The 27,885-nt window shown below is 38.8% G+C and overlaps 1 protein-coding gene across 2 annotated transcripts in view; it reads left to right on the forward strand.

Moving 5' to 3' along the window:
* Positions 1 to 27,885, forward strand: part of stac (SH3 and cysteine rich domain) — a 33,005-nt gene that overhangs the window by 2,836 nt on the left and 2,284 nt on the right. For both annotated transcript variants that reach the window (XM_039786734.1, XM_039786735.1), the window contains 9 exons: positions 1,468 to 1,801; positions 10,569 to 10,702; positions 16,912 to 16,993; positions 17,221 to 17,327; positions 18,061 to 18,142; positions 19,190 to 19,257; positions 22,259 to 22,356; positions 26,221 to 26,272; positions 26,968 to 27,105. In XM_039786734.1, coding sequence (XP_039642668.1) covers positions 1,468 to 1,801; positions 10,569 to 10,702; positions 16,912 to 16,993; positions 17,221 to 17,327; positions 18,061 to 18,142; positions 19,190 to 19,257; positions 22,259 to 22,356; positions 26,221 to 26,272; positions 26,968 to 27,105 — 1,095 coding nt within the window. The remainder of the gene's footprint in view (positions 1 to 1,467; positions 1,802 to 10,568; positions 10,703 to 16,911; positions 16,994 to 17,220; positions 17,328 to 18,060; positions 18,143 to 19,189; positions 19,258 to 22,258; positions 22,357 to 26,220; positions 26,273 to 26,967; positions 27,106 to 27,885) is intronic.

Below are 27,885 nucleotides of genomic sequence, written 5' to 3' on the forward strand. Positions count from 1 at the left end.
CTCTTTGTTTAGAGGCTGCATCAGTACATTTACAATGATTTGATTGATATATATACATGTCATTAGTGGATTTTGACTTCTTCTTTTTTTGCATTATCCAGTCCTGCCCCCATTAACCCCCCTTGCTTTAAGATAGAACACAGCTCTTATATATTTGGTGCCATCAAACACAGCATGAGCTCCTCGATGCATGCACACATTCCCGTACTGTTATTTTAGATACATAAAACCACCTTACAGGAGAGATGTGGCCTTTACCATCACATCCTTTGTAAAAAAGTACAACTAATTGAACTGAAAAATTGCTCGGTATCTACAAATGTAGTTATCTAGAGCTAACTGTGTTAAAATTATTGTTATGTTTTACCATAATTTTTCCTTCTAGGGTGTGTAAAAGCCATGCAAATCAAAAACTACAAGAGGTTGAAGACAGTAGAATATTTGTGTGCTCTATGTTCACGTCTGTTGTGCATTCCTGTGTGTGGGTGGTAATGGTAGTGAAGGGTCCAAATTGATTGTTTCCAGAGTGACCCGTAGAATTGATTGATCTTCTCCATACCAAAGCAGCAATGATAAGCTCTCTAAACAATTTATTCAGGTGGCAACAATATCAACAGCTAACAATGTATGTATGTTTATTCACTTAATTGTGTTGTACTTTAAGTCTGGGATTTCATACGAGTATCTTGGCTCAGAATCAGGTTGATTTAAACTGTGTTTGTGTGTGCATATTCATTTGGAACGTCGAAGATGACAGATCAACCTCTCTGCACTCAGCAGCAAAACAATAAATCCTCACAGGTGTTTACTTGTTTAGAGTTATACATTCAAGCCTGTACTGTGTGCTAGGCTATTATGGATAATTAGGAGTCCTTCCCTACCCATCAATCACTTGAACCATAATCCATTTCTTCAATCAGAGACCTGCAGCCACACACCAGCCAGAAACCAGAACCATAAAATCATATTACATTAGCTTAAAGAAGCTTTATTGCGTGTTTGAGCCCAGAATTAAGTGGGTTTCACAGAGGAGGAAGTACACAGTGAGAGGTTAAATGAGGAGTTGTCAGTGTGGAGTGTTATGAACAGCATTACTGTAAAAGAGGGGCCTAAGGAGATTGATACAGGCTGAAATGGCAGCACAGTGTGTGAGAAATAGTGTTGATGCGATGCATTGCTCCAACCAGGAAATCACATTACCTTCCAGGTAGGGAACCTCGATGGTTTTCCACTGAGCAGTGATAAGCTGCCCCTTGAAATGGTATTTTATCAGCCATTGGGCACTGAGACATTTGCCTGAAGGTTTTAGAGACTAAGTTTGTAAATTACTTAGGTTGTACAGGAATGGATTTACTTCACTTGCTCTGAATTCTTCTCTCTCCTCTGTCTTCTCTTTTCTCATTTATTTTCTGTATTTTTCTCTCCCTTGCTCCATTTTCTTTCAACTCTTTTATTTCTCGTTTTCAGCTGCAGAGACTCAAGCGCTCCTTGTCCTTCAAGACCAAGAGCATCCGCAGCAAGAGCGCAGACAACTTCTTTCGAACCAGCAGTGACAACAAGATGGAGCTGCTCTCGGACGTGAGCAGCAGCACTGGCCATCTTTGCAACATTGGGATGGCCCCGCCGCACACCACCAGCCTCCCCATCCCTCCGGTCCCTCCAGCCATCCCTTCGGCTCCTCCTCCCACATCGCGCTCCCAAACACGCAACCCGCTGCAGGTAGACTCGGCAGGACACTGCTTCATGGAGCACATCTTCAAGAAGCCCACGTTCTGTGACGTCTGCAACCACATGATCGTAGGTATGGTTACAATGCCTCCCTCTTCATTAGTGTGATCAGCAAAGCACAGTGACAAGATCATAGGAAATAGCGAGGTAAAATAAATCCTACACATCATCTAATGAACTTTGCAATCACCGCATTCAGAATGACCTTTTCATAATGAGACCTTCATCAGATAACCTGATGGAGTTATAAGTAAAACTTTTCTGTCAACAGAATCAAAATTAGAGAGTAATAAATATGCAATAATATGCACATATGGTATGGACACAGCAGGATGTAAGAGGTTATTGTCCCCTAAAGCACCAACCTTTGTTTTATATCTCAAATACCATGTTTTCATCCAGTAAGAATGAACACACAAGCCATATGTATCGAAACAGTCTCAGACATTCAATTAAATTCTATTTATAGTGTTAAATCGTAACAGACGTTATCTCAGGACACTTTACAGGTAGAGTAGGTTTAGACCACACTCTATAATTTACAGAAACCCAATGCATTTGGTGCAACAGCGGCAAGGAAAAACATCCTTTTAACAGAAAGAAACCTCGTACGGAACCTGGCTCTTGGTTGGGGGCAATCTGACGCGACCGGCACCTAACACTGAGCATCTAACTTGACTTGCTGACCAAGGTATCTCTATTCTCCTTTTTTTGCACACTGAGCAAGGTGTCTCCATCTGTCTGCTGGGGTGTCAGATAGCCAACAACCATGACAGCTCCTCTACCTGTTCCCCCCCTGACAGATGTTCCAGCTTCTCTGGCTGCTCCCCTCCGTGTTACAGTTTTTTCCAATTGCTAAACGACAGTGGGCACAACTGGAGTCACATGTGCAAAACTCAAACTACAGTCTGCACTACCTACAGTCACCTGAACTAAACAGTTCACATCACCTGCAAAACTCATTCAAAGCAACACAACTCTTAACACACGTCTCAAACAGTATGCACAGGCCTCACTGAGATAACACACACTGTCACTCAGAACACACTGAGGGTAAAAACACTAGCATCAAACACCAATACAGAAATTACAAACTTTTTCATCTTTACAGTTTGAACAATTTGAGTGACTTGACACTACTCAACAGTTTATTTAAGGAAAAAATATAGATTGTATAGCATACCAATTTTTACATAAGGTAAACAAGAAGGAATGAAAATCAGCAGTTTTCTTCAATAAAGTATTTTGTCTCTTGTAATTTATGGAATTACTGGAGGAAAAAAAACTAAAAGTACATAACAGTACCAACGAATAGTGTGACTAAGCCTGCCTCTCTCCAGCATCATGTGGCAGGTTTTCTTCATCACATTGGATGTCTGCATCATCTCTAAATACAAATGAATGTGGTGTTTCCATTGCTTTCACTTCCATTACTTTCTGAAAAACAGTAAGAACGTAGTTTTACTATTGTAAAGATATAGTGTTTTTCACTTTTTTTTTATAGCTGTGTACATACCCTTAGACATCTTACCTGGACATATTACTGTAGTATCTTTGCTCTTTTACCTGTTTCTCTCAAACAGTACAGTGTATGATAGTTTCATTCTTATTTGGTGTTTGTATACAAAAAAAGACTTTCTGAACTTTCTCTGTATAAATACCGTATATGTTCACTAACTAGTCTAAAACAAGACACCTGCTTAGGCTTTCAGCTAAAATTGCAATAAGCAGTGTTTGATAGGCACCAGACTGAAATCTATTCTATTTTGAATGTGTGGTTAACAGTTTTGACAGCAGTGTGTTAGCATTTGAACAAAGTGCTGTAAATCTACAGTGTTGTGCACGTTGTGGTTAAAGTCATGGGATAAGTGTGTAGAGTTTTGAAAACTGTGTTCAAGCAATGAAAAACGAACTAGAGTTTGGTCCACATGAACTGCTGCTGTTCAGACTGTTGTTAGCGTTTTGCACATGTGACTCCAGTTGTGCCCACTGTCGTTTAGCAATCGAAAAAAACTGTAATCATCAGTACTGAGGGACCACTAAGCCTATATCTCGCAGGGCCACTGCAGCAAGATAATGACAAGGGCTGCCCGTACCATCTGCTTAACAAGCCCCTGATATCACGGCTTTTCCATCCCCATAAGCATAAAACTCTTCAAGAAACACTGATTTCTGTCATTTCACATTAGGATGGAGGACACTATAATCCTTTTGAAATCTTTTGTTGGTATTGCTCATCTAAAATACATACTGGCTTTGAATGTATGACAACTGGTAAAACTAAAGTTCATCCCACCATAAAACATACTTCTACATCGTTTACGACCATTATTCCTGTGTGTTTTATGTGGCGTGGCCAGTCAGGCGCGGCCAGTGGCCGAAGCCTTGAATGGGCCTCTGGTGGTCTGTTGATAATATGAAAGTATGATGCCAGGCCTGCCTGGCCCTGTGATAAGTGATGAGCCCTCTGGTCCACTCATGAAAAAATATGCAGCCTTCTTCTTCATTTGTCCTGCTTTAATGAGAACACAGTGTGGTCAGCAGCAGAGAGAGCGAAGAGTGGAGGGTGGTTTTCTGTGTGTTTGTGTGTGTGTGTGTGTGTGTGTGTGTGTGTGTTTGTGTTTGTGTGTGTGTGTGTGTGCTCGTGTGCGTAATGAGCTGCGATGGTGCTGTCAGAGTCAAAGGGCAACACACGGGGGGGGGGAGAGAGAGAGAGAGAGAGAGAGAGAGAGAGAGAGAGAGAGAGAGATAGTTGTGGTTACCTTGCACAGCAGCGAGATTAATATTATTATCGATGTGAGGAGCTACTGGCAGCTTTTTTTATTCAATTATTGACAAATAACATGGTACACATATAAAACATACAAAAACAGAAAATGCCAGGGGATCAGATCATAGCCATAAATCATAAATCAGTAAAAAAAAAAAATTTATATAGGGTACTTAGATTCAGGGTTTTAATTGATGATGTAATGTTAAATTTTATTTAGTTTCCAAAAAGCTACTGGCAGCTACAGCTTTGATTTAGGTGTGTGTGACGGCCGCGACTGCACATTATAAACAACAATGATAGAGAGATCATGTGATAGACAGATAGTTCATCCAATCCCCTGCCAGGTATTTTTTTGATCCAATTAAGGCTTCTGAGATGGTTATGTGTAACAAACCATCTGGCGATCAGGTTATAGTTGTGGTGGAGGGAACTCAAATTGATACATATTGTGATTATTGAAACCTAATGGCAATTCATAAGAAATTGCTACAAGTTTATGCACTTAAAATAGTGCAGTAATTGTTTATAAAAAAAGTGTTTTATAACATTGATACAGGTGGATAAGGTTCTGTGAAGTGGAAAATACTTGTAACTAAAGGAATATAAGTGCACAGCAAACTAAATACACATTTTTGTGTGCACAAAACCACACTGTGGGTTCTCTCAAGTACAAAACAAGTGTTTTCAGTACAGATTTTCGCATTTGTCAGTCTCATCCTCTAGATAAAAACCTAAGTAAAATATAGAGATACAACACGTAAAACCAATATAAAATAACATAATTGGAAAGGATGTTGTGATCTTTAAATTGATTAAATGGAAAACATTATCATTTTACCTCTCATCTCATAACCAATGTCACTGCCAAAATGTTTTTCAATCCCGATATATTTTTGATACACCCTACACACCCTAATATGTAGATTAATACCAATATGCTAATATTGCGAAAGGTAGCCTACAGTAGAAACATTACACCTTCTTCCTAAGGGAGGGTCTTTTATTATATAAAAGACTGTACAAATGAAATGTGTCATCCATAATAGAAGTGGCTGAATTATATTTTAGTGCTCACTGACTCATTCATTAGGTGTACTAGATGAAGGTAGAGCAGTACTACATTTCAGTCAGGAGAGACGTTGTTGCAGATATGCAAACATTTATTAGTGAGAAACAGTTGCAAAGTAAGACAATACATATAATTATTTTGGAGACTAGACTCCATATTAGAAGGGATATATATATATATATATATTATTGAGGTTTACAGACAACCAAACATATCCCCCAATGGAGTCTAGACACAGGTGGTGGTGACTAAAATCCGTAGACCGGAAGAACCAAAAGGTAGCCGTCAGCCAGATAAGACCGAGACACCATGGTCGAAAAAGCCTGGAGGCAGAAGGGGAGGAGGCGGGTCACACTCTCGTCTGAAACGACAACTGACAGAAGCAGGAGAGAGAACAGCTTTAAAACAAGGTAGTCATGCTGTGATTGGCTTGAACATACGTGCCCGATTCTGATTGGTTTACACGAACGTACACCCACCTACCAGCTGATCAGTTTAAGAGAAACAAGTAAACGTAAATGACATCTCCCTGACAGAATTTACGCTGCGTTACATTAGTCAATATTTAATAGAGCAACAAACATATTACTATTTTTCTGTAGGTGTTACATTTTTGTTTTAAACCCCTTTGTACATAGTTCATACACTGTGTTCAGTTGAACAATTGTACTCCAACATACAGTGAGAATAGTAAATAATAAATACTAATAATGACTGTGATAATGACTTAGAGAGAAAACACAGTCATACACAGGAGTGATTGTAAATGTATTTTAACAGTCAACACTTCATCTGTTTGACTCTGCTTAGTCATTAGAGACACATGAGAGGAGACTGTCAAAACTAGTTTAAACTTTCAATCTTTCAGGCTGATAGAAGAAAGGTAAAGCTACTACACACACAGTCTGCCACACATGTGTTTTCACTTTCATTGCCCGATTAGGTCTCTTCCCAGAACTCTTCCTCACTCTCCTGTTAGTTTTGTTGCACCTGTCATGGCGGGACACCCACACAGTTATTATTGTTTTTAGATCATAGAGTTAAGCAGAAATTCCACCCAACTTCAACCTGAGTTTAACTAAGAAGTGTATTCAGTGTGCACCTTTGACCACATGTTCCTATATGTATTCCAAGGTTACTCTAGCTTTTACCATTCTTTTTTTCTTATCCATTACATGGGCTAAATACTATGTGCAGTGTGCTGCTTGTGGCCATAAAAGCAAATGTCCTTGTTGTTAGGCTCACAGTGAGTTAGTTTTACTGGTACATAAAATGCTCTGATCGAGTACAGGCTGTTGCTGAGATAGTAATTACAAGTCCTTGCAGCAAATGGCTTATTAAATAAACATCTACATGAGTGAATGGGATGGTTATTTGTGGCTGACAACGGGTGAAATATAATTTACTGGGCAGGCTTGAAAAAATATATATTCACAGTGATTTTAGGTTATGAACTTATGTAACAAATTCCACAAGAGCTAAGATTATACTTTGTAAAGTAACTCTGTTTTTCTAAAAAAAAAATAATAATAATAAGTACATACTGTATGAGGGATATGCAGATGGAAATGTAGCAATTTAGGCTACTATTACAAAATATCACTGTCAGTCAGTAATCACTGATATCACGCATCAACTTTTAGGGTTTATAGAGTAATTTACTTACAAGATCCCTTAAATGCCTCAAATCAAGGCATCCAAATCCCTGGATTAATTCATAAAACAAGTTGATATTCAACACAAATGAGAGAGTAATCTCACTTGATTACCTTGCATTAATCTGTGACATGACATGACAGGTTTGGTTGACCCCAGAGAGAAGTTAATCTGGGGGTCAGAGGTCAAGGTTGGGTAGTAGACAGATATGGCTGTGATGCTAACCGAGGTTACACTACATCGCCCTGCATTAACACATATTATGCACAAACATATCAGACACACACACTCTTTGACTCCTACTGTGTAAGAGGTGTATACTAGTGGGTGACGGTCGTGTTTTCTCTTTTTCTGTCACACACAAGCTACAACAGTTGTGTGGTGATAAACTTGCACTTCCACTGATACCGCATTGATCCATTTTAGTGTTACAGTTGACACTTGACATTGTCTGCCATGTCTTGGAAATGTCCCTCACACCAGTCACTGCACTATTAAAATGCATTATAAAATGCCGAACTATATGGGTGCCAGCAGGGAAAATGTCAGCTGAAAAGAGTCAGTTCATAAAAAGTTCAAAGAAAGTGATCTGCTAGCGTCATGCAAAATTAGTTTGTGAACATTATACCTGCAAAACATCAGCTTGTTGTCATAGTTAAAATGTTAGCATGCAGCTCCCAGTACAGTCTCAAAGAGATGCTAGCATGGTTGTAGACTCTTAGCCTAAATTAATGTTACATCTGTATTCTATACAGTTCATTTCAATAGATCTCAGAACAGTTTTACTCCACCTATAGCAATGTATTCAGCATTTTAATTCTCCAGATGAGGAAATGGATTTTTCAGTGGTAAAAAATAATCAAAGGGCCGTGGGAGAAACTGGTTAATGTCTGCAAATAAACAAAAGAAAGCTGCTCGGGTCAGTGTTTTGAAGGGGCTTAAGAAGAAGATGAGGTGGAGGAATTATTGTCTTGATGAAGGTTATTTGCACAGGAAATCAGGAGGCGTGAAGTAAGAACAGTGGCTTAATGGATCAGTAATGTGTGGCTATTGTAAGAAGATTGTGCAGCGTGAGAGAGATACAGTGGAGAGAAAGAGTGGGAAATTAAGGGAAAAAGTATGTGGGAAAAAAAATTAGAGGCAAGATGAAGAAGGTATGGAAAATCTGGCAGGAGTCTGTTCCTTTGGTGTTGTGTAAATGAAGAATAGGTTTCAAAAGCAGAGTAGCCAAGAAAGTGCAAATGCCAGAGAGAGCAGCACAGCTCAGGCTGGGATCACATTTCTCCCGGTTTCCATCTCAGGTTAACTAACTCCGCCAGCTCTGTGGCAGTGAGACTCAGCCAAGCAACACAAGCGCTTTAAATGGGCAATACAGATCCAGTTTTCCACCCATTACTGAGTTCCTGTCACTGCTGCCCAGCTCCAGATAGCCGTGACACCAGTTCACATTTAAGCAATGTGAAGAGCAAGCCAAGCTTTTTTTCCCATTATTGGCAAAGTAAATGACACACAAGGGGCTTTGTACCTTAAGTACACAATATCTTGTGTTTTCTGTCTTGTATAGGGATCAGGTGTTCTACTTGGTTTCATGTTTACAATCCAGTGTTACCTCTGCTCATAGATCCTCTTCACCCCTGCTCATTAAACTGAATATGCTGCATTTTTTAGGATAATCTGGTCTGAAATGTTGACAGTATTTGCTTGCCACTATGCCCATTCACAATGCACAAAAAAACTATAAACAACTTGACAATCGTTAACAAAGTTGACAATTCTGTGATGAAACTTATATTCTTCTTGCGCTCTCAGCGCCCACTGAAGTAGATCGATGAATCCTTTGCATGCCCATATTTTCACACGCAGAGTATGGGCCAGAGCAGGGCACGTGCTCATTGATTTATCAATAAAGAGCTGGAGGTGCATAGCTGCCAGACTACAACTAATAACAGCACTGGGAATTGGTAACACAGTCCTCTCTTGTTAATGTGGAATGACTGAAAGTGGGGGTTTATGTCATGCTATGTGTAACACATAATGGTTTAGAGAACATTTGTCTTCTCAAGAACCACTCTATTCTTTTATCTTTTGTGAGGCTGTAGCATTTGACAGATGCTCCACTTAAAAAGAAAATAATTTCACATTTTTAGATATTGGGCTTCCAGAGTCCAGTAACAGCTGGCTCTTATCTTGTCTACTAAGTCAAAGTCAGCCATTCCACTCACTCAGCAATTATTATTATGATTATGATTATTATTATCATCAATATTATTATTATTTAAATGCTGAATATTTATTAATATTTGGTGTTTAGGCTCTGGCCACGTCACTCCCTGTGTGAATGATGATATCTTCCTTAGTCTCAAACCCTTCAGTTGCATGCTGGGGCTTATGAAATGCTATATGAACTTTTTGTTTTGTTTCTGCCCTGAACAAGAATATGGTCTGTGATGCTTCAAGGTCTAAACAGTAATATCAGGATCTTTTACATTTTTTTAAAGTTTAGGAGCACTTTTGAATAGGTGATCTTGAAGTATTTGCCTGTTCAATCTAGTGACTACCTTCTTGATTATCAAATATAAATGTAGCTAATTAAGTCTGTAAGACGACCAGTGAAAGTTGGATTTCCCCTGCATTGACATTACACTCCTTTTTTGCCCCCCAAGCATAGCAGTATCTCTCAACCTTTTGTTGTGTTTCTTTCTCTCACAGAGCCCCAGCTCAGTGATTCTCATTAAAAACTTAAACTCTGTTGTTGTTGGCATGCAAGCTTTATTCTGTGCCAACACCTTTCTCTTTACAATCTCCACCCTGAACAAGACTCTCTTTCTCATCTATCTCTCTGTCCATATTTATTTGTTACTCATTTCACACACCCCTGTGCACAAATGCACACGCATATGCTGAATGTTTGCTGTCGCAATGTTGCGTAACTTTGGTTCACAAATAATTCAGATTAATCTTCATTTATTCCAGCAACTGTGAGATACATTGATAAGTGAGGCTGAGCCGCAGACGTTTGAAATGGTTTCACATGGTGGAGATAGCACTGGCTCAATTACAATCAGTTTGATTCAAATGGTTTTGCAGAAGTGGACGATTTGTGAGTCGCGTTTCACATGTTACTTCACAGGTTTTCCCCAGTGCATGCTGGGAACGACTCCAGAAATTCTGGGCTAGGAATAAGTGTGTAAAGACAATAAATTAACAAATGAGACAATGTTCTGAACAATATTTTCCATTTGCTCTGCCTTTTTGTGTGTAATTTGCCACTCTCTTTTCACCTTTTGAGTCCCTGACATGACATGATCTGAACCTGTTGCCTCTTTTCACTGTGTGTATCAGGTACAACAGCCAAGCATGTGGTGTTCCTAGCGGGAAATACAGCAAAGCACGGCCTCCGCTGCAAAGCCTGCAAGATGAGCCTCCACCACAAATGTGAGAATGGAGTGGGACAGCAGCGCTGCATGGGCAAACTGGTAAGATGCATGACACAGAATAATACAAGACATCAAGACATGACATACGGTAGACACAACATTTGTCTTCTTGCTGTCAGCAGTTTGGAAGATTCTGATCTTATTACTGATGTCATTATGATAGAAACCAAAACAGACATATTAGAATTGGCTGTTTCCCACCAGAATGTGCTTATTCAGAAATCACACTTTATGTGTAAGTGTGCTAGTACATCTGTGACCACCATCCATCCTCGTCATCGTCATCGTCCTCATCATCGTTATATAATCACTCTGTCTGTCCGTGTGTTACATAATAGTAATTTAGCTCCCTATTTTAAAAAAATGCAGGCCTAGTGAACCTACCTACCTCTGTAAGTTCTGCTGTGCTGCGTCAGCATAAACCATTAAATGGAGATCAATACAATCACCCTGAAGCAGCTTCATAACCACTATTGAATTTTCACATGTAACAGTGTTATGATTTGTTTGGCATTTCACATTATCTTTATTAATATGGAAGTAGAGCTAGTGAAATTAGGAGGCGTAAAATAATATTTGGAATAATTATCACATCATTAATGATTCAATTTCAGTTTTTATATCACTAGCAGAGGCAGTGCGATTGTGAAAACCTTTCAGTATGACAAAAATGGGAGGTTGGCAATATTTATGGGTGATAATTATACTGAATAAATTATACTATGGCCACAAAACGCTGCTGTTGCTACCAAGCTATTCAATATTTTTCCTTTATTAACTCCCATAAACACATACTGTACTGAACCCTTAATAGTTGAGGATATTATTTAACCCTTTGGGCTTATAAACCCTTTCCCAAACCTCACTGAAAAACTGTGGTCAATCTTAAAATAAGCTGATTTTCGTAGCTTGTGAAAAGCTGGAGAGAAAAGGTTTACATTTCTGCAATGTTATGTCATTATCTGAAGTCTATGAAATGCATCTGTAAAGTTGCTGCAAGAAGCAAAACATCCATAAGATGTTTTAATTTAAGCAATTCACCTCCCTGTGTTTCTCTGCTTATGAGCTCTAAATGGGAGCCATAACAGAGGCAAATTAAGCTAGAGCTTATTGGTCGATTACATGTTGACATAAAAAATGAGAGCAAAACTGCCTCATTGAGTAGGGGACTTTATTTAATAGTTGGTTCAGTCAAAATATCAGCTTTTCAGTGTTATTACCTCACAAGTCAGAGGTAATGACCTGTAACCATCCAACTTAAAAATGTTAGACTGAGAGATTAAGCCTTGTTACCGTTATTGTAAATCATCTCCCTCCCATCAACACACTTTCTGTGGTCCTGTCCTCATTTTTGGGTGATGATAATTGAGCTTGTGGGCTATTATGTGATTCACAATCATCATCCATGAACCTGCATATATATAATGAGATCATTTGGTTTTGGAGTTGCTCCATTGGAGAGGCCTGGGTGTTTTACTGGGGAGGGTTCAGTTACACCAGCGAAAGCCAGCGCCCAGAAACGTTCATCGCTTTTACTTCCACAGCTGACAGAGCTGACATGGGACTCTTTCTCCTTTCCCGTTGTGACGTCTTTCCACTAGATGCCTGAGGGATGAGGCTTGAAGATATGATCAGCTCTCAGGAGTGGAAAATGAGGTTGAGAGGTCAAGCATAAAAAGGGAAGTTTCCCCAGTGGAGTACAGCTCTAAATTCAACTTACTCTAAACTTGGACACTTCTGCAACCATGCTTGTTTCTCTTGGCTTGAGAACCCTTTAGCAAAGATATCAAATTACCTCATGCTCTGAAACCATGAAACCACTGTATCACTATTTCTTCATCAGGTTCCTGTACTTACTGAGACTGTGACGATGAATTCATAAGAAACGTAGTTGACGTAGCAATACTTCACCTTCAGCTTTGGCAACAATTAGCTTATATTTATGTTTTTATGTTTTTTTCAGAGACTCTGTAAAGGAATAGTTAGATTTTCACTGTAATTGTGTTACTTAGAGTCAAATGGTTTATCGTTGTGTATACAGTTTGCAAATACAGTATGTTTCTTACTCAGCTAACAAAGGCTGACCAGTCACTAAAACAGAGTTGATTTGGCCTCTCCTGACACACACAGTTTTTGTTAAGATTCAATCTTGACAGCTCCTTCTGGGAGCCCTGGGAACAAACATGAATAATAATTCAGATGTGTCAGTTAATGTGTGAGTCACTGCTTGAAACTCAGCTAACACTCTCACTCAGTAACCAGTGAGAGCTAAGCACATACCACATATTGCACTAGCTCTGCTGCAATGACACAATTCAAAAAGTAGTTTAACGGATTCCCAGTTACTTGTGATAAATAAAATTATTCACTTATCAGTTTTTCCCATGTTTGCAGCCACAGCTAAATCCAGATGTTTCCTTACGTGTCCAGTGTATACTACTACTCTGTGAGATCAAACACCAGTACTTCTCAAGATAGGAAATGGGGAAACACACCTTTACACTTTTACAAAGATTGATTGCAGCAATACATATTAAACGTTACTTATTTCCCAGATAACAGATACATGTGCAGATAACCATGGCAGATGAATAGGTATGTATAAAGAAACATTTAAATAACTGAACATCCTTAACTCTTTTATGTTTGCATGGGTGCTGAATCCTCAAAATCAAAAATCATAAAGATGACTGCTCTCTAATTAAATTATTTATTCATGCACAGATGTTTAGGCAGACCTCTTTCCTTAGGGTTTTGTTGTACAACTTTCTTGTGCTTGGTTGTAATATTGTTATGTGCATTCTGAAACATATGTGCATGAAAAATAATAATAATTTGAGTTCTGTCCTCTTCATGGCTTTTATTTAATAGAAACATGCATATTGTGAATTAAAGACACATAAGAAAGGCTTCCATGACTTTCCCCCAGATTTCCCCAAAACCTAACCATGTCTACAATCACTGCTGTCACAACATCAGTGTAGTAAATGAAGTGACTGACAGCGACAGCGAGTTTGTGGTGTCTTTTGTTTCTAGCCAAATGAACCAACAAGTCTTCCTCTTTTCACCTTTTCCGTAATAAGTTTGCCCCTGAAAGTCTGACATCTCAGTTCTTGAGATGGGCCTGAGGAGCTCAAGGGTTGCTTATTTTAGCTGTCTCATCATGAGAAGTGTCAAATGAAAGAATTAATCATGACTGATTAGCGATGCAGATTTCACCACCTGCCCCCTAAATAGATTAAATTTAAACAAACAGAAAAAAGGCAGTCCTCCAACACTGATCTACAGACAAGAATTGAAATGGATGAATGTTTATCTAGGACTACTTCCAGAAATCAAAAACAGAGAAAAATTGCTCAAAACCTGAAGATATATACATTAATCTTTAATACTCAGTGTGCTGCAGATGACTTTATGTCTGTAGGGATTGAGGAGGATTTCAAACTTCTGTCAAAACTGATGTGGAAGTATTGATTGGATAGGACGTAGGTAGGTAATGGATATATAAATGATAAATGTTTGAGGGCCTTGGGAGATTGGAGGACATGACAGGCAGATAAATTACAACTGTAACTTTAAGACCTTTTTTCTAGTCAGGTCCATGGCAGTGGACCACCGGACATCTGACACATTTTCTACTCTGTATGTAACAAATCAGTTATTCATTTATGATGGTCAAGCACAATTTAGTCGTTAACATTTTTTCATTTGAATAATAATGTGCTCAAAGTTATTTAAATTGAGTGGAACTAATGTTGCGCCAGCTGCGGGGTGGTGCAGTATTGAGTGTGAACTGGGTCTGACGTCATTTTGTAAACAACAGGCCCTTCAACATCTGTGTTCACTCCACCCTTTCCATTGTTTTTTGATGTTGCCGCCTTTTCGGGGCTATTAGTGTCTTTTTTATTACATTGCTGCCATTCCGTTGTTATAAACACACTTCCTGCCACTTCCCATTAACAGATTCTGTAAATAAAAGTAGCTAGCTGCTGTGTTCTGGTAAAATTCAGGGTTGTGTACTTCACATCTTGTGGAATTTAGAAAGAAGGACATACTTTGCAAGTTATGTTTACAGGCGTAGTGACACAATGCTAATCAGTATTTTACTGGTAGGATAAGTGATGCATTAATCATTTGCATTACTGCCATATTGTTACCAAAATTGGTTCATACAGGTTCATAATACTGTATATTTACCTGTTTTTGTGTAAATGTCATCATTCACTCAATAAGTGATTATTTTATTATCTTCATTCCCAATATATATATATATATATATATATATATATATATATATATATATATATATATATATATATATATATATATATATATATATATATTTTAATATTTACCTCTAACTAACTTACAACAGATTAGTGATATACTAAAAAAACTAAAATATTACAAATGTAAATAAATGAGTATGTCAATAACCTACACTGTTATCCCGGATTAGTTGTCTTTACTAGAAATTTGCTTGGAAACCTGTTGCCTTAAAATACGTTTTTACACAAGGTGAAACTTAACAGGTCACCTTTTATTAACACAGAGCGGTAAGTTGATGCAGTAGACAAATTAAGTTTACATTAGTAGTCATTACTTAAAATCATTAGTAAACATGAAATATTTTTTTCTGGAGTCATGTTGTCTAAAATAAACATGTTTAGTTAAAGCTTTAGTGCGTGACTAAGCTTTTTATATTATATATACTTTATATATTAATGAACATCCCTTACATTCAAGCCATTGCCAAATGAATTGATACAAAGCTAATTAAGACTACCAGCTCCTCAAAACTCGGACTTGGCTATGTTGACTTTCTCGCGCAGAAAATCGAGTGAAGATAATTACCACTTCTGAAGAGTCCATCATGTTTTTTTAGTCCTCCTCAGCTACTAGCAACTGCATGGAGGAGGGGTGGGGGTGGTGCACGATCACAGAAGGCTTCTATCGTGTAGATATGCTGACAGTTTTGTTACCATTACTTTGAATTCCTCATGGGGGAGACAGAAACTACACACTACAGCTTTAAACATTCCAAGAAAAGACACATATAAATTATTAGGCTACCTATCAGTACTACAGAAATACTATGTACATATAAACACTGTTTTAACTTTATGACAGGCTGATTTCAAGAACAACATATTTTATTCAGTCATTATACAATCACCACTGGCCATATTTCAAAGCTGCCCAGACCCCATCAGTCCCCCACCCGGGTCTCGGTCATGGTGCAACAATAAATGTAGATTAACATGAACGCTAAATCAACCATACAAGACTAAAACCCAGCTAACATAAATGCACACCCCAAACATTAACAGAGCATTATTAAAACACACTGACTTTAACTAGGACAGAAACCGTTCCGAACATATACATTTTTTCCCATGAGCCTTTGCATCGCTTCAGCTCAGAAGAGTTCAAATGACCCCACCCCTCCCATACAGAAACTTAACATCCTTAGTTATCTGTGCACTGCATACTTAAGCTAACCATTACAAACAACTAATGTGATTTAGTAATGAATATGGTTTTTAACAAAACATGAAAGAATAAGTAGTGACCACTAAAAAGTTTCATTACAACTAAATCTGGGTTTACACCGTACAATATTACATAGAGCTGATCCACAACAGGCTGGCGAAGTAGTCATTATGAAGTCATATGGATTGTTACTGAGTAGTTCATCATTAATTAATGACTTATAACTGTTAATGTTTTTTGATTTCCTTTTCTTGCATCAAATTGGTCTGGCAACGATGAGAATTAATGCTTACATTTTTATTTTTCAACATAAGGTTTAGTTATCTATATGTTATGACTACAAACGCAAATTGAATAATTGATTTTTACATTCATACAGATCATTCAACCATTAAAATGAGGGCTGTGCACATTCAAACACAGTACATTAGACTGTTTGACTGATTAGCCCAGACTAACATTGTGTACATTTATATTTAAATTGATATATAATTATACTTAGGTATTTATCGGACACTGTTCAGTCTTTTCAGTCTGCAGAGTGAAATATAGTTGTTGTGATTCATCCAAACAGTGATGTCCATCATCCAGTGTGGCAGAACTTTATCTCTGTCACTTGTGCTCAGAAACATCAGACTAAACAGAGTTATGTGCAGTATTTCAGTGTCAGGTTGCTGTGCTGCCTGCAGTGCTGCGTATTGATTTGTCTCTAATGTCTGTCGCTTCTCTCTCTTTTCCCCCTATCTGTCCTTCAGCCAAAAGGCTTTCGGCGGTACTACAGCTCTCCATTACTGATCCAGGAACAGTATGGCTGCATCAAAGAAGTCATGCCCATCGGTGAGCAGCTTAAATATCCATAATAATTTTAATTCTGTGTAGAATGGCATGCCCTAAAGCAAAAACTTTACTCCACTCCTTTTAGAACCACTTTTCCACTTGAGCTGTTTTAGAAGATGTACCTACCTGTTTTTTAGTATTGTAAATCACAACATGCCTATGCCTATCCTGAAAGTGTAACGTTTGTTTGCCGTCAGCTTTTATCATGTATTCATTCTTTTCTAAAGCCTGTGGCAATAAGGTGGACCCTGTGTATGAGGCCTTGAGATTTGGGACGTCGCTAGCACAAAAGGCCAAGAGGGCCAGTGGCTCTGAGTCTCCACACAGAAACTCGGTAAGAAAAGGATAATTTATAATGTTGGATAGTGTTTGTTTATACTGGTCACCAACACTTTTAGTTGTATTTATCATATTTCCTATCTCAAGGAACAAAGTTTCCTATCCCTTTGTTAAGATATAATGCACAATACAGGTTGTATTTTATTTTGTCCCTTTGCAACGGACATGCTGTAGCTGATGGTCAAAATAGATACTGCCACTGCAGTGCTGTAAACACTACCAATAAAGGCAGTCTGGTCCAGGCAGTGATGAAGGGCGATGTCGGTGTACTGATTGTACTGTACAGCTACACTCTCCAGCCTCCTTTCCATCTTTGTGTGTAATACACAAGGAAATCCATTTTTCATAGCTTATCACTTTTAATGTAAGCTAAACTGTATATGCAGTCTGGATAGGTGCCTTTGTATGATGACATCTGAAAGCTGTTGGGTTGGGGCCATCCTGTCCTGTCCTGTGCAGCTGTTATTGAATGGGTGTGTGTGTCAATGGAGGCTCACAGAGACAATGTGATCCCAACAGGGGTTATGATAATAGTTTCCAAATGCAGACTTAGGAACAGCATGTTTGCTACACTACGGTTTTCTCCAAAATAGCTGGTTAGACTGTGCAAGTGGAAGCATTTTCAGCTAGTTTTCTGCTCAGAAACTGAACTTAGTCTATCTATCTCTATCTAATGTTATCTTTCTATCTATCTAATCTGTTTTATCTCTGCTCTCTGATCTCTGCAGACCAGTGACTTGGATAAGGTTCCGGAGGAAGTAGTGGCTCACAGCAGTAGGCAGGAGCTGTCGAGAAAACACAGCGATGATGGTAAGTATCTGTTGCGGTACACTGTGTGCATCTGGATTACAGCCATGTAGTGACACAGGGAAAAACACACTGCTATTGCTCTTGCCACAAGGGTGTCTGAGAAGGTTGCAACATCGAATTCTCCTCCTATGAACCGTCAAATAAGGTTCCCCACTGTTTTCAACTGAACTGAACTCTTGCCTCTCTTTTTGCTGTTTGCTCACTCTGACCCTGCTATAGAATATCCTGGGGAAAAAAGCCTAAAGAAAAATGTTGACCTTTCTTTTTTGTATCTGCATTGTGTGTAGCTCTTGATTTAGTGGTGCCTGGGTTCTTTGAGATACACAATAGTCTCTGTAGGAAAGGGCAAGGCATTGACCCTTCACTATCTGGAGCATTCACTCTGAGCAGTGAAGGCACAACTACAAAGAAGCACAGCTACAATGCTGCTCAACAATTTTCTCCAGAGCATAGCACCTGACCCAACAAAAGAATAAATCAATTTGTTGTTCGCCAGGGCCACGTGTCGGCTTTGACACTGCTCTAGTTTGTTGAGAGTGCATGGGTTAATGAAAAAAAGGCTATGCCAATGAAAAACAATCTTCAAATAAATGGTTTGGATATTTGTGAACCAAGTGAAGTTTTTGGTGACACCTTTGATTTAGTGCCACCAGGCTAAGGTTTCCTATTGCACGCAAGATATCTCATAATTATTTATTTTTTTAAAGATAATTTTTCGGGCATTTTTCGGCCTTTACTTGACAGGACAGCTGAAGCCATGAAAGGGAAGAGAGAGGGGGGAATGACATGCAGCAAAGGGCCACAGGTCGGAGTCGAACCCCCTCCGTCGAGGTGTAAACCTGTATATATGGGCACCCGCTCCACCAACTGAGCCATTCGGGCGCCTGATATCTCATAATTAAACCAATTCTGGCAAGGTTCTAAATATAGCAAAGACATCAGTATGCTTTATTATGTGTCCAACATATAATTGAATTTTGAATTTAATCTTGTTTCGTATAATATGGTTGTAGATTTAATTTAGTTATTCGTTATTTGTTTTTGCAGTTTTCACAGTCATTGAGAACGGGACAGAGCATTACCTCCAGCCAGAAAGAAACCCTGACGATTTCCCGGTAAGAAACAAATGAATCCATCGAATTGTTTTACATTAAACACATCTAATGCTGACAAGTGTGTGTGTGTGTGTGTGTGTGTGTGTGTGTGTGTGTGTGTGTGTGTGTGTGTGTGTGTGTGTGTGTGTGTGAGAGAGAGAATGAGTACACTATACATGCCTGATCAGTTCTCCTAACATACACCTGCATTTCAGTCCTGTCAACAACTCAGACTTTCAGATTTTTTCTAGTGAAGGCTCTCTTTATCGGTCGGTTCCTTTTAACAAAAGCCTGATCCCAGTCAATTTTAACAGCATGTATACACAGTAATTTGAGTAAAAAGATTTTAGGAGCAAAAACAAAAACACTGTTAATTATACAAGGAGGAATAAGAAAAAGTAAACTTAATGTGAATGTACTCTTTTAGAGAAAGCTTGAACTGTCCTGTCAGCAATTCTCGTTAACGTCTCTCCTCACTTTTCACAGAGATTGTTATTCTGCTGCTTGAACTTACAGTAACATGTATTATTGGTGCAGTCTGAAAACCTCTGAGAGCAGACTGAGACTGTCCACTGACCATTGCCTGAACTCTTTGTGGTCACTCTGAGAACTGATACCCAGCCAGTCTGTTCTGTGTCCATTAAGCATGCTGCTCCTTGCCCCTCGCCTTTATCCTCACTGCTGATTTTCCCAGGACTCTGAAGGAAAAACTTCTCTTCCTGCTGTAACAAATCATACCCAAGCTGACATGACCACTGGCCTGCGCTGAAGGAGAGAAGCCTGACCTTACGTTAAGTTTGGATCTGCAGCTCTGGGGTCTGTCCTTCTGCAACTACTCTCTACAGTGTAGATGCAGTGCTGATGGTGCAAAATGCATGCTTGTGAGAGAGAAAAAGGTTAAACCTCTGTGAATATCTTGGCACCCCCTGCAGAGTAACAATGAATATTTCATGGGCAGATTTCAAAACTGCTCTATTCCTTTTTTAGCTTCCATGATGAGTTTTGTGGGTGATGTGCTTTCAGCATCAATGTTCTTTGTACACAGTTTCTATGTGCAGCCGTCTATCCTGTTTTTGTTTATACTTTAACATGTTTATCTCAGTTGTCAACAGTGGAAAAAGACCACAGATACTCGGACAAACACAAAAATGAACAAATAACCATATAAGGCAAAAAATACAGACATGCACAAACACAAACTATCCTCTGCAATACAATCAAACAGTCCAGCGCTTCCTTTCGGGTAAGAGACTTGAAGTGCATTGTGCTGTGTTATCAGGCTGGACCGAGCACAGCTAACAGCAGCCTGTTTGTCTGTCAGACGACAGATGGAGGCTCTGCAGGGTAATGAGCAGAGAAAAACGCTTGAAAACTGCTTCTTCGCCAGAGAAGGAGCCTTCAATTTGAGATGAGGCTCACACGCACAAATGGAACACACACAGTCACACACAGGATCCCCATCTGTTCACACTTCCCAGGTTTTGTGTTAAACTACCCAAGATCAATTGACAGTAAAATAGTCTGGCTCATGCTACAGTATGATTTCTTTTTGGATTCTCTGATTGAGAAGTTTGATATTGTCGTAGCTGGTGCTCTTTTTGTTTGTCTGTTCATTTAAGGCAGCTTCTGTTCATCCAAACTAAATTCTGGTGCTTTTGTTGTTGCCAGAAAGTGTAAAATGTATCACCATAGCCAAACGACTGTTCTAAAGATATTAGCTCAAAATTAGCTCTTAAAGCTGCACTTATCCATATTTTTTATAAAATAATGGATCAAATGACAAGATGTAGTGACTAGTTTGTGTAAATAATGGGGCATTTAGCTGCTATATAGCAATATATTATTCTCAGGAGTTGGTGGAGCAAAACAGTGCCAGAGGGAGAGTGAAATGCAACATTCACAACATGACTCCAAATTAAAGCTAATATTGCTCTGTTTGCTAGACATGTATTATAAATAGGCAACTGTTGGCTAACAGGTTCACCATAAGAAGTTTATAAGGTGATAATATTTTAAAGTTGTTCGCAGGTTGTTTTACTACACCTAAGTAGTTACATCTTACTGCACATCAGTTACTGCAGATTTAAAGGAATGCACACTGCTCTTCTATTTCCTTTTTTCCATTTTTCTTTCACCACAATGTCCCTCACTACATATACAGTACGGCCTTTTTTTCCGCTAACTCAGTTACAAAGGAGGCTGTTATCTCGACCTGCCCGACCTCTCATTCAGTGTTCCAGGCTACCACAGCATCGAGAGCCTCTCATGGCCAGTGAGCAGCTCTTAGTTAGCTGTAATGGATTGCCAGTACTTGATGTTGTTGTTTTCACCCAGAGGCCACAGAGGCAGTTTGCCTTGTGGCTGCAGTTAACTCAACTCATCCATCAGCTACATTGCCCATACACGTGGATGACGCTCAGGGAGACATAAAAGACCAGAAACACTTCTCTTCATTAACTATACAGCACCACAAAGATGGCAAATTCTCCTGCTGTCTTTCAAAAACGGTCATTAGTGTGTCTTAAAAAGTAATTCTCATATATTTTGGCCAAAGGCAATTATGCAGGAACAAGTTATCATTTGGAGGGATTTCAGGAACACATGTATTCAGACTCAAGGTATTGGTGAAACAAGAAAATGCCCACCAGTTTTCTGAGCAGTGTGAAGAGCGCCAGAATGGCGCTCACACGTCAATAACAACTTCTGTCCTGTTTTAACTTCCTGAGCATTCATTAAAACCTGTTCCTTAAAAGAAACAGATTGCAGAACAACTTAAGCGGCTCCCCGGTCTATCAGTGTTCTGTAAACAAAGGCTTCTCCTGCCTATGTGAATACCAAAAGACTATTTTAAGATATGACTGCGAGAAAAGTGACAATAGAGAATATGGTGTTGTATTGTATTTGTGTGACTATGAGCTTTGTTTAACCTGTCAGCGTCAGCAAGGTTTTCTTTTCCCTGAGACTTCTTGAAAACCAAATCTGTATGTTTATGTGTTTCCGTGGGTGTGTGTGTGTTCTCTAGTTGGAACAGATCCAGCTACAGAAAGATGTCCTTAAGCTCAGAACGTATGTGGCCTTGTTCAGCTTCACTCCCCAAGACAGCCATGACCTGGAGATGAGGTTAGTGTACACATACACACATCAATCTAATTAAGAAACATGATCTCTTTTGATAAATGTTTTGCTATTCAAAATGTTCTGAAGAAAAGAGGAAACAAAGACAACTAGAATGGCACTGGGAGAGTGCAGACTTCTGCCAAGGCATGCCCTATGTCATAATGTTAATGCAATGTGAAATTTCCCTCTCAGGAACTTATTTTTTCCAATTATTTCGACACCCCATGAATGCGGCACAAACTCCCTTTCTCGCAATGTTAACTAAAGTAAAAGATAATTTGTGTATCCGCCCCATGATTCGGATCTAAAACAAGGTTATGCTGCTTATTTAATCTTAGAGCAAACAAATCTGTGCCAGTTCCTAAATATTGCAATCACACTTTTTAATGATCATTATTTGTTTGAATATTTTTGCATCTTACATCAGTATTCAGACTCTAGCTATAAGGGGGAGGAGGAGGAGCGAGGGGAGAGGGGGGGGGGGAATTCTCTTATTATTAATTACCCCTATCGTCATAATATATTGATTAATTGTATATGCAGAGAAACACAATCTCTCTGTGACTTGTTTGTGAGATTCATTCATTGACTCCTGAGCGTTACAACATAAATCATGAACTACATGCATGTTGCACCTGTCAACTGCAGTTCCTCTAAACTTGCCTTGTATGCTCTGTAGCACACATAATGTAAATCTAAAAAAAAACACACAAAAAACTCAATTATACTGTACTTTATGCCCGTATACAGTCATACAATGCCAGACCTAGGCACACAATCACAAACACATGTACACAAGGTGTTTAATTTACGTTGGGAAATAGGGTGACATTCTGGTCTGAAAACCTCTGTGCTTCTGTGTTTATATTCATCTACTTTTTAATGTCAGGAAATTCAGTTGTCTGTTAATTAGTATGTCTGTCTTTTATCTTATATAATCGCTGTATTTATAGCACTAGAAGTCAAGGTATACAAGTATAGATTTACAAAACTAATTAGCTTCTTCTTTGTAGGTAATGGTCCTCAAAGATTTATTTCTCTGGGGTGGCCTCATTAATAGTACCTATGTGTGTGTGCCATGATGTCTATTAATATCAGTCAATCTCATGTCTTCTCAGATTTATCCTGAGAGTCTTTGGAAAGTCCATTTAGAAGTCCATATATAGCTCCCATGAGGCGTACAAAGTGTACTAGTGGCTAAGAGGAGATATATTATTTTTGATTGCTGGCAAAATAACATATATTATTTTGGTTAAAAGTATGAGACTTGTACTGGCCAATACATAAATACTCATTCAACTAAGAATATGGAGAGAAAACTTACAGAAAGAACTTGAACAATGGCCACAGAAGAAGCTAATTTAAGTTATTAAGTATATCTGGTGTTACTACAAGTGAGGGTAACCATCCTGCATAAATATCGTAGACAGTTGTAGTATGAATTTGGGAAACTGTGTCAGTGAGGGCAAAATGCTACTGCTGCTCTCTGTGGGTTTAAACATTCAAGCATGTTGCCCTTCAATCTGAACACAGCCGAATTACTGTAGTGATGTCACGCCTGGTGTTTTGGCTTTGGCAGTTGATTGAAAGCACCTTTTGTATCGTCACTGATGCCCCTTTTACACGTACATGCTTATTTTAAAAAACTGAGACATTTCCCTTTGTTTGTGCCCTTCGTTTACATGCAAATGGAGAATTTGTCTCTGAAAACGATTCTTTCTAAAACCTCCGGCCAGAGTGGAGATTTTGGAAAACTTGCACGTTTCCATGTAAACTGAGACAAAGGTTTAGGCAGCCGAGAGAGAGAAAGAGGAAGTGATTCGTTGCTGTTGTTGCTATTTTCGGGATTCTGATTGGCTAATGTGGGCTTGAGCTTCTCGTTACACTGCCACCTACAGGTTTGGCATGCACTTGGCGGCATTGACGAGACGTGTAAACAAACACTTTTCTGAAAACTGACAGCTGTGCACAATGTTATTTTTGAAAACGGAGAGGTTGAAATGTCCGTTTATGAAAATAGCCGGCCACGTGTAAACGTAGCATGATTGGGTTGTGGCTCAATTGCTTAAGAGCTGCGCAGCTGTAGTTTTCTGTCCTCTGGGAATCAGCTTTGATTTACTATTTAGCTGCAAAATGAGAAAGTTTGCTCCGGCCAGGTTGGCTGGTGGGTGATGCTTGGTTTTGGCCCGACTTGGTCACAAACGTTCTCATTTTGCAGCGAGCAGTATACAAAAATATTTTTCTTAAGAACATTTGAGGCGAGGCATAGGCATCATCTACAACATACTTTGCAATAGGCCCTGAGGAAGAGAGTATTCATTATGAGCAGTCCTTCAGCCTAAGGACCCATTTGCTCCTGGTTCTCACAGAAATCCTACGAGGATTTAAGGATATGAGAGTGCATTTGTTCTTCCACTCTTTCTCCTGCGACACACACTCATGGATACGTCTTCTTCAATCGTCAGGCGTAATTTAAAATTCATTGACTTCTTCTCTTGGACTCCCTGTCCACCTGCGATACGGCACAAAGTTCACCAAGCTTTGTTTTAAATGTATTCTCTTATGAAAGCCTACATCAATGTTTTTTTTTTCTCTCCTCGAGATTTCGCTGCAGACAATAATCAAAACATCAAACGCTTGAAGACATAAAACACAAATGAAGGGGAAAATGGAATATTTAATCAAAAGGTTCAATTTTCAGTTTGATCAAGAAAATCAGGTTTGTGATTAGTTTCAGTGGCCGCCACATCCTCTGATTACATGATTACCTTTGACTATGTGGTGATTGTAATGATGATGAGTTCTGCATTTTAGAATATGGAATCAGAAAACCCACTTTCTTTTTTGTTATTTAATGGACAGTGATTTCACAAACCCTTTGTTCTCCCTTTCATGGCTCACGTTTTCAGGATTAATGTGATTTTTAAGGCACAGTACTCGGAGGATATGCTCATACAGTAAATGTGTTTACTTTGTTGTCAACTTAGACATTTTTACAACATTGGGTGCTGTGCTGTTTCTCACCTACAATAAACAATGTTTTCTGAGTCATGGTGAGCATTGCCAAGCAAAGGACAGACAGTGTTGTAACTGAACCACAAGAGAAAGAAAAAGGTAAATTGCGTAAAGCAACATTTGACTCAACTATGCTGGTCCTTTTTTGTTTTTATTGGTCAAATTTTGCCGACGGCTTTGAACAGATGCTAGTAATTATGGTACATGCGGTGATGGGGTAACATGATTCATACGTTTCCTGGACAAAGAAGAATTACTCACAGCAAACAGGATTAAGAAAATCCAATCAGAAAAAAACCAAACACCTTCTCTTCTGCTTGACTATACAGCATACCATACGTGAATAGGAGGACCCTTTTAAAGAGATCAAGTGAAGAGTTAAAGCTCCTTTCATTGTCGACAGAGTTTAACAATGGGTCAACAATTTCACATAGACATAAATAAAAGCAGGCTTCTCATTTCTACCCAATTTATTTTGTTAGCTAAAATGATGCCTGTCACTAGTAGATTTAGCTAGGTAAGTTGGTTAAAAAAACTCCATCTCTCCAGATGACTTTTTAATCATTCCAGCTGTCTCAATTTAAACGAGAAGCATGTTACAGTGTTCTTAAATATGCACTGGATTGGTACGAGATGTTAATAAAGGTTATTGACATTTTATTGTAGGATAACCAATCAGTTCTGTATTGATAATTGGTTTGTAGACATGTACCACTAAAGCACAGGGCTAAGGTAGGTCATTAATACCTGCTTTGTAAAGGGGCTCTGCTTCAAAATGTACATGGAGTTATCCAACAATGCAGATAGGAAGAGAAAAACTTAATTTCTCTTTTGTTTTGCTCTATATTGCAGCGCGGGAGACAGAATCTTATTGGCTGACGACTCCAATGATGACTGGTGGAAGGTAGGTACGATACCAACATATTACACCTAAAGTAGGGACATGACTCATCTAAAACCTTTCTTTGTTTACAATTAGAATTAACCTTCCAAGATGGAAAAATCTAAGCTAATGTTTGCAAGTTAGTTGTTGCCAGTTAACCGATAAAGTGTGTTTTCCAGAAAGCTCTTGATAAATTACAGGAAGTCAAGCTGTAAATTATAGGAGCGAGGCAACAGGTTGCCTCAGGACACAACTGCATGACAGATAAATTAGGGAGACAAAAGGGCCTATACGTGACTGTACAGACGCAGCCGGCTGCCACCAGACCATGAAGAAACTCATCACGCATTGTAACTCTGTTGCTGTTCTCTATATGGCGGTAGATAAACAAAGACATCTGGCGTGTTTGCCTTACTTTACCTGATATAACACCTGCATACAGTACAATGTATAGGTACTGAAGGTGAAGACATATATATGTATATGTATGTATACATGTATACATATGTATATACAGTATCTTCTTCTTTATATATATGTATGTACCAGGTATATAAAAGTAAGTATAATAAAAAAAAACATAATACAGGTTTTATGTACTGTAACTAACATAACCCCTGTTGTTTATACAATCACTGGGTTTGTAATCTTCTTATGTACTCTGCAGCTCTCCAATGTGTCAGCTGTTTTCATGTTTGATGTTTTTTTTTTTTCAGGGGATAATTGAGGACAGGATTGGTTTCTTCCCAGCAGCCTATGCTCATCAGGTGCGGGTTGAAGACCAAGTGTTCAGGTGTACCAGGACATTCATTGGCTGTAAGGAACAAGGCCAGATCACCCTGAAGGAGGGACAGGTACAGTGCAAACCTTATGAGGATGATGATGATGATTATTAGGTAGATGATGGATATTTTAAGTTAAAAGTCTTCACATCAAGCCAGGCTGGATAGTACGTTCCCTTAAAATAGTTTATTTTTATCCTAAATTATCCTGCTGCGTTATTGTCTGTGTCATCTTCTGCATCTGCAACGACTCTGCCTTCTATTTCTATTTCTTCTTGTTTTATTATTGTTGTATTGTTCAGGGCATTACTGGGTATTGACCTTTTGGCAGCTGGTGTGTCTTTTTCAGCTATAGAGACGCTCAACACAATGCAAGCCGCAAGAAGCAGAATGCTACCCAGTAAAGATGTATATTAAAGACAACATGTGTTAAGTGTATTTTAATTGTAAATTAAATTATTTGTTGTATTATGTGAAGGTTTTTCACGGGTCAGTTTTGCAGAAATGTAGTGCATGGATGTCAGCTTGTAGGAGAGCATTGTTGCTGTTTCACCAACCAACCAGGTGCCCAAGTATCAACGGACCAAACAGAAAGGAGAAAACCACTAGCTGAATAACTGCCTTAATGTTTGCAACAGTGGCCTTTTTGATACACTGGAGGTCAGAAATGTTTGAATTGCACACTGTGGCTTTAAAGGAATGCATGCAAGAAAAAGCTGCAACCTTTTGGTAAATAAAAGCCTTTCAAAACCTGCCAGATAAACCAGAAAATACCTGGCAATTGAGTTAATAACAAGGCTAGTCTTAGTTTATAATTAAGTGACTTTTTAGAGATGAGAAACTTTCACCAGA

Source organism: Perca fluviatilis, chromosome 20, assembly GCF_010015445.1.
Source record: "Perca fluviatilis chromosome 20, GENO_Pfluv_1.0, whole genome shotgun sequence".
Lineage (NCBI taxonomy): Eukaryota > Metazoa > Chordata > Actinopteri > Perciformes > Percidae > Perca > Perca fluviatilis.